Source organism: Rhagoletis pomonella, unplaced genomic scaffold (genome assembly GCF_013731165.1).
Source record: "Rhagoletis pomonella isolate Grant_MI unplaced genomic scaffold, Rhpom_1.0 Rhpom_scaffold_00003, whole genome shotgun sequence".
In the NCBI taxonomy this organism is placed as follows: domain Eukaryota; kingdom Metazoa; phylum Arthropoda; class Insecta; order Diptera; family Tephritidae; genus Rhagoletis; species Rhagoletis pomonella.
In genome coordinates this window covers 86,825,015-86,839,108 of record NW_023458557.1, presented here as the reverse complement: position 1 = coordinate 86,839,108, position 14,094 = coordinate 86,825,015, and the positions used below count along the sequence as shown (strand labels likewise).

The 14,094-nt window shown below is 37.9% G+C and overlaps 1 protein-coding gene across 2 annotated transcripts; it reads left to right on the top strand.

The window, feature by feature from the left end:
* The first annotated feature begins 759 nt into the window (after positions 1-759).
* LOC118735721 (tetraspanin-6) lies at positions 760-14,086 on the top strand. 2 transcript variants are annotated; one of them, XM_036465648.1, is made up of 6 exons: positions 760-891; positions 1,039-1,204; positions 7,047-7,235; positions 7,300-7,470; positions 7,560-7,793; positions 13,541-14,086. In XM_036465648.1, the coding sequence occupies exons 2-6, from the start codon at positions 1,130-1,132 to the stop codon at positions 13,772-13,774; spliced, it is 903 nt and encodes a 300-aa protein (XP_036321541.1). In that variant the 5' UTR covers positions 760-891; positions 1,039-1,129; the 3' UTR covers positions 13,775-14,086. The 2 variants fall into 2 exon arrangements, with proteins under 2 accessions (XP_036321541.1, XP_036321542.1); XM_036465649.1 differs by having other exon boundaries at positions 815-891; positions 1,044-1,204.
* Positions 14,087-14,094: the final 8 nt, after the last annotated feature.

Genomic DNA, 14,094 nt, shown 5'->3' with positions numbered 1-14,094 from the left:
ACTTATGCTCTTCACGGGAAATGACTTGACAGACTACCTCATCTACGGTTGCCAGACGTACTGATTTTATCAGTACAGTACTGATTTTTCAACTCTTGTACTGATTTTATTCATTTCTTCAATCAGTACGCTAATTTTTTTTTCAAAATTTGTACTGATTTGTACTGAATTTTTTATTCAAACAAAATACTTTAGTATTTTCATAAGGTTTTTACATAACGTTGGAACTTTCTTAAACGGTACTGTAAAAAATAAGAAGAAATAATTTTATTATAGTTGACATGTTTTAGTTCTTAAGCGGGTTTCACTGTACTTATATTCATTATTTTGCTTTGAATAAAAATGTACTTAAAAAAACTGATTTTTTTAGCATGAAAAAGTCTAATGTACCGATTTCGCGCATAAAAAATCTAGCAACCCTAATCTCATCAACTGGTATGATGCTACTAGTATTTCTACTAGTGAAGATAGAACGTGAACTACATAGTTGGGCTGAAACGCAAACTGGTAGAATTCTAGTTCACAACTAGCAGCTTTCCCTGATGGGTATATGCATGTACATATGTGTGTGCTAAGGTAAGTAGAGTAAAAACGCAATTGAAGGTGGGCAGCGGTGGAAGGGCAGGACTGTAGATACCACGTCGCGCCGCGCTGCGAGAAGGAAAAGTGTTGTGCTTTCGTCGGACTTTTTGCCGCACCGTATGCATACTACACAAGCAATCATGTATACATATGCATACATATGTCGGTAATATAGTCTCTCCGCCGCCGCTTGCGCCACTACTCAAAACAGCTTTTTCAATTCAGTATTGAAGCGACTTTGAAGCGGTGTGGACTTGAGAAAAAAAAAGATTAACAAATAGAATTATTCTCAACTGTCACAACGAAACGGTAATGGCCACAACAAAACAAATGCTTTGGCAACGTGCACAACAACAATAATAAATACAATACAAATAGTGTAACAAAAACAAAATTATACTATGTACAATACTCGCATATGAAGTGTTGAAAATAAAATTATAATTCCTTTTTCAGCACAGCAAATAAGCGGGCACGCGAGCGGTCCTAAAAACGTTTGAAGTAGAAAAATCGCTGGACTGTTATTTTATAAGATAGATAAAACAAAATGGCGCGCGATCAATTGAATTCAAGTATGCGTTGCGCAAAATTTATGCTGATCATTGTCAGCTTCATGTTTGCGGTAAGTTGGTCAAATGAATAAAATAAAATAATTTATAATTTTTCAGTATATTTTCATCTTTCATCTACCAAAAAGCCACTCTCTCTCTCTCTCACATTCTCATGGCCAATATGGATATGTACATAGGTTCATAAATTTTCAAAATTTTGCGAAATTATTGATTATTTTTACGGTCTATCTTTATCGATCCTAATTACTCATGAAATTTCACACACACACTCGCATTCATACACACATATGTATATGCACATACCCCTGCAAAAATCGCGACTACTCCATGCATGCGTGTAAAGAGTACTCCCTAAGGACCAAGGAGTACTCCAAAATTAACCACAATTCATATAAAAAATATGGTCCAATTAACATTGCGATGTCCTAGGGCAGGACCATATACTCCATCCCCGCATTACATCAGAGTAGCACAAAACTACTCCAACATAATAACAATGGCATTGTTGCTATATTTTTTCGTTTGTACCCGCTTTTGTTCTTCACTTCTCAAATACTTTTTCGAAATTAATAAAAACCAAGACAAAAATTAAAAATTATTGTTGCCTCTGACGGTATTCGAACACGAACATGCTGGGAGCTAAGAACTAACAGCGAGCATCTCTACACGTTCAGCTACAGCCAGACATGCAAATGTGCTTTCAAATGCTCAACTTCAATCACGTGATTCAGTGATCGGATAACAAACAATAAGCTAGCGCAGAGACACCAGTTGGTCCGCTACAGCATGACAGAGGAACACTTTTGTAAGTACTCCAATTTACCACAAATAGACTACATGATCCAACGATTTTTGCAGGGACGTTGATCAGCCCATTAAAGCTTGTCCTTGCCTATGTATATGTGCATACTTACTCATAGAATTTTTGTTGACTTACTGATAGCAATTTGTAGTACAACTTTCAACTGAACTGAATATACATAGTCTCGCGTCTTGTAGTTTGCTTACGTACGCATTTTCAATTATGGGTCTGCAGTAGTTGCTCTCTGTGACATACACACAGACATACATATGTATGTATATATGCTCGTACATAAATAACTTATAACCCAATATTTTCACTCAATCTTACAAAAATCCCAAATTTATTACCGTTAAAATAAAATAAAAAAAATTATATGTACATTAGGGTGTCTCATTTTTACGCAGAATTTTTAGGGCAATTTTTTGAAAAAACTATTTTTAAAACTTAATTTTATTTATAAAAAAATCTATTTTGGGAGGTAATTTACAAATCGGTCTAGCTAACGTAAATATAAATATTTCTGCGAAATAGAGAGTGATGCACCCTAATGTTCTTATGTACATATGCATCTATTTTAAAATACGAATATGGTTGCCACCTTTTAAAAATTTAATTAAATTTAATTAAATTGATTATGTATTACAAATGCTTTTGAACAGGCTTTTTTTCTAAACCACATGTAGGAGGGTTGCCACCTATTTAAAAAAATCTAATTCGACTTGAATTAAGGGAATTATTTAATTTAAATATGTAGCATAATATGGATGTCAAACGAAAGAGGCTTTAGGTGGCGTAGGAAGGTCTGGCACATATTTAGTACCGCCCCAGGATTTCCTCTTCACGGTCCTGTGTACTGATGTTATAACAGCACTGGTGGCACGCTTGATAAAAAAATAGACCGTTCTATTACAGTGTGTAAAGCGACATAGCTCATGTCCTTTCACTCGTATATGAAGAGCTCTCCAAAGCCGAAGAGTGCGTGGTGGGTATTTAACAGCTTCTAATCATAATTATGAATTTTTGATGAATACATGCCCGAAGTTTAGATTTAGTTTGCTTTTCCCCAATTCATAAGAAATGAGGTCCTGCAGCTTGTGCCAAGTATCATGGCGTAAGTCTTCTTCTATTAAATAATAATATTGCGTGAAAGGTTGGAACAACTAATTGTGCCCCTTAAGTGTGCCTTGAGTCTGGCATATATTTAACATTAACAAAAGAAAAAAAATAAATAAAATAAATAAATCATCCTCAGCTTTTATTGGCGCAGGAATGAGAAGGTTTAGAAAAATTTGATATCAGAATTTTAGTAAGAAGTGATTCATTGCGTAGTTGCTTATGTAACGTATACCATACGCAGTTTACTCGCACGCCTTAACTTAAAAGCCATTTTATTTAAAAGTAATTAAATATTGACGTGGAATATTTTTCCACAGTATTCTTCGCAATTATACATAGTCTCAGGTGGACCGAGCTTTGCCCTGAATGCGTATACTTTTCAAAGTTTTCAAGATTTGGATATCTTTACAAAAAATATTTTGGGAATAAAAATAATAATTGGATTTCGAAATCCATTAAGTAAATTTCTTACTCCAAAAATTTTGGTGGCAACCCCATTCCGAAATACGCTGGAATGAATGGCACATATCCTGAGCGTATATATACCGTGTATACATAAAAAAATGCTGATTGAAATAAAGAAAATAAAAATTTGAATTGTATAGAAGCGTGGCAAACCTGACGGAAAATATTTTCTGGCCAAAATTCTCAACAACACCTTTCATTTGATATCCATTGATAATCTGTGCAGAATACACTATTATCCTAAGGGATCACATTTTGTATATAGGGAAAGCATTGTTAAGGAACCTCCTCTTGGTACCCATAAATAGTAATATTTTACTTTTTTTTTTCTAAGAAAAATTAAATAAATATGCGACTCAAAATAGGTGGCAATCCTTTTAAAAATATTTCTGAAATAGGGATCTTTAAAATACCTTCCATTTGGTACCCATATTATGATGTTTTAATTAATTTGTAACTAATTTTGAATAGGTGGCAACCTTATATGAGTCTTCTCGGAGATAAACCTAAAATCCAAAACATTATCTGTGTACACAATTTCAAGAAAATCGTTAGAGCTGTTGCTGGGGTGTGCAACAAGCCGTCAGCATAAAAAATATCAAAAGTCAAAGCAATTTTGCAGTAGCTTAAAACTTGCACTTTATTATGATAAAATTTAGTGGGCTACAAAACTGCATGCTCAAAATAATAAAAAAAGAAAATTAAAAAATGTTTAACTTTGAAATGTGTTCATTTTATTCAGCTTCGGTGTAAAAAATATTCATAGCTCAAATTATTTTAGAGTGCACCCCATAAAACTACACTTAAATATTGCGCAATACCCAAAGCTACCATTGTGATTTTTTTTTTAAATTTTTTTTTTGAGATGGCATATTTTCAACATCTAATTTTTTTTTATCAAAAAATTTTTATGTAAAAAATTTTTCAAGAAAAAAATTTTAAAAACATTTCTTTTCATGTATGTATTTGTAGGCCAGATAACAACAAGATAACAGTAATTGGTTTTTATGTATGCTATGTTTGTAGGCACCTTTGCGTACATGATGAAATTATTGCACACATACATACATATTTACGTAGAATGCAAATATACCCATGAATATCCATGTCTACCATTGCATATCAACAACTGGAAGTTGAAGATAAATAAATTGATTTAATTTCAACCAAATAAACGCACACTAAAAATTCAATTATTTTACTTCTACTAAAGAGTTTTTGCTCTTTTGCATTACCTTATGTAAATAAATTTCATCTTCAGTATTACGTATAGAAATTTTCTACCAAATATATTTGATATCGACGATTTTTTGATTTTTGTATGCAGTAGTACCTACTATATATAACACCGTCCGACACTATTTTGGATTCATACAAAAATCTAGCATTTTCGGAAAGTAAAAAGTGTGCTCTGCCCAATCCACAAGAAAGGCGAAGGCGACCCCGCCATACGCGACAACTACCGCGTTATCAGCCTTCTAAGCATGGGTTACAAGGTCTTATCGAGCGTATTGTGTGAGAGACTGAAGCCCACTGTGAACGAACTGATTGGGTCTTATCAGTGTGGATTTAGACCTGGAAAATCTACCATAGGCCAGATAATGACAATACGCCAAATCTTGTGTAAGGCTCGCGAGAAAAGGATCGACACTCACCATAAATTTTTGTACTTCAAAGCCGCTTTCGACTGCACGAAAAGAAGTTGTCTTTATGTCTGAATTTGGTATCCACGCGAAACTAATATGGCTGTGTAAAATAACGCTGAGTAATACCACCAGCTCCGTCAGAATTGGGAAAGACCTCTCCGAGCCGTTTGACACGAGGTTTCCGACAAGGTGAGACTTCCTTTCGTGTAATTTTTTTAATCTGAGGTTGGAGAGGATCATAAGATTCGCTGAATAGAACCACTCATGCACAATACTTTGCAAGGTATCATCGGTAAAAACAAGGTCTACGTCTGTTTTGCCTTCTCGGAATTAGATAGAGAAGCAATGCGAGTGGGTCTGGTGGTGAACGAACATCACACATACACACATAGCATATGCATCTTGGCACCCACGTCACTGTTGACAATTACAAGTTTGAAAGGGTTGGTTTATTTAGGAACCAGCCTTAACGTCGATAATAATGTCAGCCTTGAAATCTAACGGAGAATCACTCTTGCCAACAAGTGCTACTTTGGACTGAGTAGGCAATTGAGAAGTACAAAAATCATATTCTATGATTCGGTCATCATGCCTGTGCTGTGCTGCGTATAACCTTGAGACATGGACAATGTAAATATCTGATGAAGCAGCTCTTGGAGTTTTCGAGAGGAACATTTTGCAGTTTAACGACGAACTGTATGAGCTTTATAATCATATAGACATAGTGCAGCGAATTAAAATGCAGCGACTCCGCTGGCTAGGCCATGTCGTTCGAATGGACAGAAACGCTCCTGCTCTGAAATTATACAACGCGGGTCACGATGCTGGTAACAGAGGAAGAGGAAGGGCCCCCACTGCGATGGAAGGTCCCAGAGGAAAAGGACTTGGCTTCATTTGGCATTTCCAATTGGCGCCAGTTGGCACAGAAAAGAAACGACTGGCGTACTGTTTTGGTCGCTGCCAAAATTGCTTAGGCTGTTATAGCGCCTATAAAGAAGAAGAAAAAGTTCCGAAATAGTCCTGAACGGTCCCGAAATTGTCCCTAACGAGTCCCGAAATGGTCGTAAGCTATTCGCGAACTAGTTTTAAAATAACCCTGAATATTAGTTCATTTATACACAAAAGAAGCAACTAAAAATTTCCTACTGTGTTAACGTAAATTTTACAAATACCAAGATCTAAAATGTTTACACCTCAAAAATGTATTAAAAAAAAAACATATCTACCGTGTGGATATTTTACAACGGAAGCTTTACTGCACTGAGAAAAAACTCCCACTAAGAAATAATTTGCCAGGAGCAAGTAAAGAGTCTGAATATAAACCATAACCGTCAAAATGTTTTATCTTGCCTAATTTAACAACAACCTGCATTAGTTATGAGACAAGCTCATTTCTGTTCTATTTCATGTTTGAGATTGAACAGAAGGTCAAACATATTCGTAGAAGGCACCCTCCTCATCCAGTTATTTTTATACCTAGAATACATTCAATAGCCTTTTCACAAAAATGAGGTTCTGAATCAAAAATTCAACTGAGACTTAACTGTCATCGGTGATATTAATGCTGACCTTGCATAACACTAGACAGAAGAATTCACTATTAAATTGCAAAGTCAGAATTAACATTTCTGATGACAGGTAAGTCCCAGAAAGGTTCTAACATCACAAAGTTGTTTTTGTGAAAATTGCGGATAGATTAGCCCTAAATATATAAGAAAATATCAGCTCACCATATCCTCGAACCACACATCTCATCATCTCCACAAATCTCATCATGCATCTGAGCATTAAAAACTTTACTTCCAGGTTCAAACATGTACTCGTGCTTTAAGCTCATTTCAATCGCTTCTATATTTCTAGCTCACAGCCATTTTACTCATCATGGTCGGTACAACAATCCAAACCATTTTTGGTGACTTCAGTCAATTTATTGACGATCACTTCTCCTCTCCGCCAGCGTTACTCATTGCGATCGGTTTTATTTTGCTGTTTGTGGCAACACTGGGCGCCTATGGTGCGGTTAAGGAGAGCGTTATGCTGATTAATTTGGTAAGCAACGGAAAAAGAGCATAAGTAAATTAATTGTAAAAACTCACATTTCATTTACTTACAGTATGGCTTCAGTTTGTTCCTGGTCTTCATTCTGGAAGTAGCCGCAGCCATTGCCGCTTTTGTAATGCAAACTCAGGTGCGTGGCATGCTGATGCGTACTATGAACGAGTCTATACAGGCCTATGATGACAACGTGTACGTGGCAGCCGGCGTAGACTTTATGCAGTATACTGTAAGTATTTAGAAATTTTGATTCACAATACTAGTGCTTGGAAAATAAATAGTAATTGCTCTTATTTTATGTACTTTATTGATCTACAGCTTGGCTGCTGTGGTGTAAATAGCCCTGTAGACTGGAAATTGCAAAATGACACAAATGTGGAGAATAAAATTGAATTGCCACCATCATGCTGTGAAGAATACTCCATGGACGAAATGAATTTCGATGAATGTGTTAGGCCTTATGATAGCGGCTGCTTGCCTCGCATGGACTTCATCATCTCACAGAGTACAATGTTGATTGCTACCGGCGCTACGACAGTGGCTTTTGTGCAGGTAAATAAGCAATGATAGTACACTATAGTCCTGGCTAGATAAAATAGGTGTAAGCACCTTCTTTGAGCCTGGACTGCCTCCAGAATAATAGTTTCCCTTTGAGATGATCACTTTTGGTGTTGGGGAGATTTTCTTAACTGAGATACTTTTTATTAGTGTCTGGACTGGTTTTATCCTAGAAACTCTTACCAGGAGTAACCAGTCCTGTTGCTGGCAAGTTTTTTCTGACAAGGGTTTTCTTGATACCGCTATGACAAGCTCTGGTAAGTGGCAGCCATAACATAATAAACTATGAGGGCACTGGTTATTTTCTCCGAAGCTAAACTGGGGAAGCTTGATTTAGCATCCTGCAGCAAGTGCCCGTAAACTTGGCCGCCAGGTACTCCAGTTCCAACCAATTTACCGGTGTACGAAATTGATGCAATTTTATTTACTCATCGTTAGCTACGACTTCTTCCCACTTTTCTAGCAATTCATGGATGCCGCACCAATAACACTGCTCGTATTTGGAGAAGCGCACTCTTGTAAGTGCATTCTACATCGACCGGAAAAAATGTTAATGGGATGGTGGCAGGCCTACGCTGTAAGGTGGGTAGGTTAGGACTTCGTATTCAGTATCGTCGGGATAAATATTGACCGCTTGTGCTACATGCGGCCGAGCATTGTCATGGTGGAAGATCAATGACTAATTTCTGATTGCCCATTTCGACCATTTTTGAACAATCGCACGCTTCAATTATTATTAGTACGTCTGGTATACTCGCGCTGCGACCTAAAAGATCTATTTGTGGTAAACCTTAATTGTAGTCACTCCAACCTTAGAAAGAATTTTAGCACATTGGAGGGTGCCGTGTTCCAAATCTTGGGTGGAGAAGACAATCGTTCCCCAAGGTACATCAGTCTGCTATTCATGATACGCGGGCAGTCACACACAATGTGATCTGAGGTTTCCTCCGCCAGCCCACAGAACCTGCAGTCCGTCTCTACAGAAAGCCCCATTTTGTTCAGATGGTACCATAACTTGCAGTGTCCTGTCAGGTAGCCTGTAAGAGTCCTAATGCCCTTCCCGGCTGAGTTCACGGAGTCTTTCTGAGTTCCTCGTGGAAGGAGTTATGAATTTCTTAGATTGTCTCATTCCCTTTGACTTAAGCCAGTGGGCAGCAATCTGAGATTCCTCCCAACTCCTAAGAAGTTCTGCAGTGTATCCTCTAGATGTACCATAGAAAGACTCGGGACCATTCATTCGCGTTTGGGCTCCACGTTTTGCGAGATAGTCAGCCCTTTCGTTGCCTTCAAACCCTTCATGCACAGGAGCCCACCACACCATAACTCTATTGTTGGCTCCTGGGCTATTCGGAAGAGTTTTACAACTGTCCACAAGCCTTGATGTCATTCTAAATGAGTCTAGGGCCCTTAGTGCTGTCTGACTATCCGACATAATATTTATTCTGGCCCCGTTTGCCTTCTCCGAAGACATTCTCGAACACAGACTTCGATTGCGAAGACTTCCGCCTGGAATTTGGTTGAGTATGACCCCCTTCGCTGGCCTTTCTGGAACCTTGGTCCAAGCACGCCTGCCCCAGCACTCCCGTCTTCCATCTTTGATCCATCGGTATACCATACTAGGGACCCTTTGTCAATCATAGATATCAGCGCTTTATAACAGTCCCTTTCAGGAATTCTTACCATGTAGGGCTTATCAAAGAATATTTTCGGTAGCATGATATCTGTGAGCTTGATAGCGGGATTATCCAGAAAAGGCTTGAGAACCTCCAAGTGACCCCAAAGATCCCCACTCTTTATGCTGATTACTTTAGGCAGCCGTAGGGCGCTCCACCAGGCCTCCTTTTCTATCAGAATAGATAGAGGAGGAATGCCTGTAACTATACCGAGGGCATCCGATGGACAGGTGCGCATAGCTCCTGTGATGGCCACACAGATCAAGCTTTTGGCCACCAGGCCAGTGCCGCATATGTGACAACAGGTTTCACGACCGTACCCGACCCCAAGTTGTACCATGGAGTCTCTGGCAGGCACAAAACTCCCTTGTAGCCTTGTTGGTAACATTAAGGAGATGTGAGTTCCAATTGAGCCTTTTGTCCAGAGTTACTCTAGATACTTCGCTTCTTCTGAGAACTCAATTTCTGTCCCTTCCAAGGTGGGTTTAGTCAAGTTGACTCTCCTTCTTTTGGTAAATGGGACAACGGTGGACTTCTGCGGGTTTATTGACAATACCTTTGAAGCACACCAGTCTTAGATTAATCTGAGCGCAGCCTGCAATCTGGAACAAATTGTGTCCTCATGCCAGCCGACAACGTAGATGACTAGGTCATCTGCATATCCATATGCCTTGAGTCCATTGTCGTTTAGCTTTTCGAGGAGTTCGTCAACAAGCAGTGTCCAAAGTAGAGGCGATAAGACTCCCCACGGGTGGCAGTTACTGCTTGCCTACTGACCGATCCAATCCGTTAAAAGACCAGGAATATCATAGCTGTCGATATTGCTGCAAAATACGTATTGTCGAAAGCACCTGATATGTACAGGAATGCACACAAACCTATCTGTTTATACCGCAATACCTATTCAATAACTTTAGTTAGGCTATGTATTGCAGTAAAAGTAGATTTGCCTGCACGCTCCAATACTATCACTTTTTGTCTGTAGATAGCCTCGTTGGCCACCTGATCACTTTTCAGAGGCTCATGATACAGTTTTCCCTTCTGGTTCTACCAAATGCTTCCCGAAAACTGAGTTTTGTTGGCGTAAAAGCTGGCATAGTCATTGCTGAACATAAAACATACTGTAAAATGTTGTTAAATGATGACACTTAAACATGAAGTGGGCTGCACTTTGCCCGGTATGATTAACCGCTACTGATGCCCTCTTTTGACAATCGTTTAAAATTGTTTAAAATTTACATGGCTACCAATATTTTGAAAGTGCCTTTGTTCTGTCTAACCTAAATCAAAGTGGATATGCCGGAGGTCGAAAAATTAGTTCTATCACAGAACGCTCCACGTTCAGATCGCGCTCTCCACATTCTTTGAGACCAGAGTAATATCTAGTACCTTCGGTCTGGTGCATTGCCTTGTGGCAAAATAATAGCATAGAAGCTAAAAAGTAACTCACTTATTTCGTTAATATCCCATCATCTGCTATGATGAGTGCCTCCTCTCCTTAACACAGGCTGTCGGAACTTCCCTGTCATAGGCCAGATATTTGGGTCCAGACAGAAGTGTCATGTCTCCGGTTTATGTCCAAGTTAACCTTCATGGCGTACCCATCTCTGAATTTAGGGAGAAATACAATTTTTAGTTTGGTACTTATAAGGATATAGGTACTAGGCTTTCCCAAAAGGGCTACACTTACCAATTTGTATTCTTCTGACTTTAGCCCACAAATATATTTTTTCCCATCAATCTTGGATGAAGACAATGTCGACCTGCTTTATTGAGGTGCAGGTTTATTTGCAAGTTCGGCATTATGTCGGCATCTATCTTCTGCCTGACCAGTATATAAGAAACAGGATTCCTCGGACTAAGCTTCTCTCAGTACGCTAATATAAAGGGTAGGCCCATAGAGTCCGCCCATCATTCTGTTTTTAAGGTTATAGAAGAGTCTTTGGAAAGCAAAGACTTCACAGTTAGGGCCTTCCTGGATCTCGAGGGGGCTTTTATTACCAGAGGCGATTGTAAAGGTCGAACGCAAGCTCGGAGTTGAGACCAACCTAGTTGCGCTTATCTCACGCATGCTATGCGATATAAATATCATTGCTGGTTGAGAAGAGTGCCTCTCTCCAGCGTAAGGTCATTATGGGCAGGGATATCTAAATTTGGCCACAAACTGCTCTGGAATCTGCGTGCTCACTAATAATCCTGGCGAGACGGAACTCATCTTGTTCACCAGGAGATACAAGGTGCCTCAAGCCCAGCTTCCCTCGAACGGTGGAACTCTACTTTTGACATCAAAAATTTTCGAAATTGAGGTCAAATTTTTTCTATACTCCTTCTGACCATACACGTTTCCGCCTGGAAAATGCTTGCTTGCTCCGGTGGACAGAAGGATATCCCGTAAGAAAATACCGAGATGCCCTTCAAGCGCTTAGTCTCTCTCCGAATGCAGTCATTGCGACTTAGAAATTTCGTGTGGGGTTTGTGGGGATTCTACTTAGGATTGACTTTTTTTTCAGTAACCTAAAGCCCAATATCTGATTCCGCTATCAGCAATAGAATTTTTGGCCCAAGGGCAATTCATATATATTGGCCCTAGGATGCTGAGTCTTAACCTCGTGTATCTGGGCAGTAACTCATCCGCGCCTAAACTTGAACAGAAAAGAAATTATCTTTCTCATAAGGACATTTGCTGGTCAGTGCCAACATGGCTTGCGTGAGATAAAAATAAAAGTGGACTCTCTCTCTCTCATAGCGTCAGCAAAGTGGTTTGTACTTGAGTGAGCTCATAATATCGAACATCATTTACTCCAAAAAATGCGTCTGAGGCTCTGTGGGGCAGTTTGGGCATTTGAAGGTTTACGAGTGTGTGTGTGTGTGAGTAAGTTTGTTGCACTTTCACACTCAAACCGCTGAATGTATTACAATTAAATTTAGCGCACAGATGGATTAACATATATGATATTATTTAAGAGTGTTGTCACTCTTTTCAAAAGTTAAAGTGAAGTAATTAGTTAGTAAAACAACGAGAATGTCAAATGCAAAGGATTCAAAAACGATTTATTTCGAAAATGTTTTTAAGACGGTTGCCACCCGTTCAAAAAGGAAAACCAATTTAAGAAAGAAGAGGGATCAAATGTTTTAATATAGATATCAGATTTGATAATATAAACGAAAGAGGTATATAAAGTTGTATTTCCAAAAATACTTTAAGAGGGTTGCCACCTGTTTGGAAATTCAAAATTAATTTAAAAAACAAGTTGAACGAAATAAATATTTCCATATGGGTGTCAAACAAGAGAAGCAAAGAAATCAGCTTTCTTTCTAAAGTATTTTTGTAGAGTGTTGCCACCAGTTCAAAAAGTGAATATCAATTTAATTAACGACTTAAATAAAATTTTTTAATATGGGTATGAAGGAAAAGAGGTTTAAGAAGGCTTTATTTTGAAACGGGTTGCCATCTGTTTCCACATTCAAAATTAATTTAATTTACAAGTAAGGTGAAATATTTTTATACAAAACGCTACTGTCAATCGACAAGGATCTTAAAATTTATTATTTTTTTATATTTTTGAAGAGAGTTGCCACCTGTTTAGAAATTCAAGATAAATTTTATTAACAAGCTAAGTGAAATATTTTAATATGGTTATCAAAGGATAAAAGTTTAGAAAGCCTTATTTCAAAAATATTTTTGGAGGGGCTGCCATCTTTTTTGTAATTCGAAATTATTTTAATTAACAATTTAAATGAAATATATTAATAAGGATGTCAAACGAGAGAGATTTACGTAAGCTTTATTTCTAAAGTACTTTGGAAAAGGGTTGCCTCCAGTTTAAAAGTGTCAGTGCTATTTAATGAAAATTAAACGAAGTTAAAAAAAGCTTTTTCTACAAAATATTTTTGAAGAATGTTTGTACCAGTTTTAAAAGGCAAATTTAACTTAGTTAATTAGTTAACTGGTATAATTACAATGAATTGCACTAAATTCATCAGCATAATTTGATAGCCTTTTGTAAAATATATTCAGGTGCAGCTGACATTTGTTTCTCCTACAATTTTACCCCACTCTCTTTACAGATCCTGGGTGTCCTTTGCGCCTTTATGTTGGCTAAAACTCTGCGTCGCAACAAGTCTATACGCGCAGCACGCCGCTGGCAACTACAACAAAGCTTGGGTGTACTCATTTCGGGTGGGAAAATGGCGCCACCACCCAGTTCACCAATTAACGGTTATACACAATTGGAGCGTGCCGAACGTTACGTGGAACAAGATCCCATAACTTATACGCCAAGTAGTCCCAGCGTAAATTAGGTGAAATGCAAACGGCAGAGGGATGAGTTCAATGCGCCAAGAGCAAGTAACAAGCAACACTGAAGTGCCTAAAATAGTTTTTTTTCGTCTCGTTGATCTTTGTTTTTTTTTAATTATTGATTATATTTTTTGAACTTTCTACTATACAAAAAAAAAATTGTATATTTATTGTAACACACAGCAAATTTAATCTATATACTATGTAGTTATATGCAAGTGCAGGTAATTATGTACATAATCATACACTCTCAATTGTATTAGCAAGTAAATGTGTCAAAATTAAATAAAGTTTTACTCAAGTGACAAAGCAAACGTTTATT

Bases quoted from the DNA above. Each gene is read 5' to 3' on its own strand.
- LOC118735721 (XM_036465648.1), top strand. From the start codon at position 1,130: ATGGCGCGCGATCAATTGAATTCAAGTATGCGTTGCGCAAAATTTATG. The intron at 7,471-7,559 runs GTAAGTATTTAG...ATTGATCTACAG, and splicing joins TAGACTTTATGCAGTATACT to CTTGGCTGCTGTGGTGTAAA. The intron at 7,794-13,540 runs GTAAATAAGCAA...CTCTCTTTACAG, and splicing joins CGACAGTGGCTTTTGTGCAG to ATCCTGGGTGTCCTTTGCGC.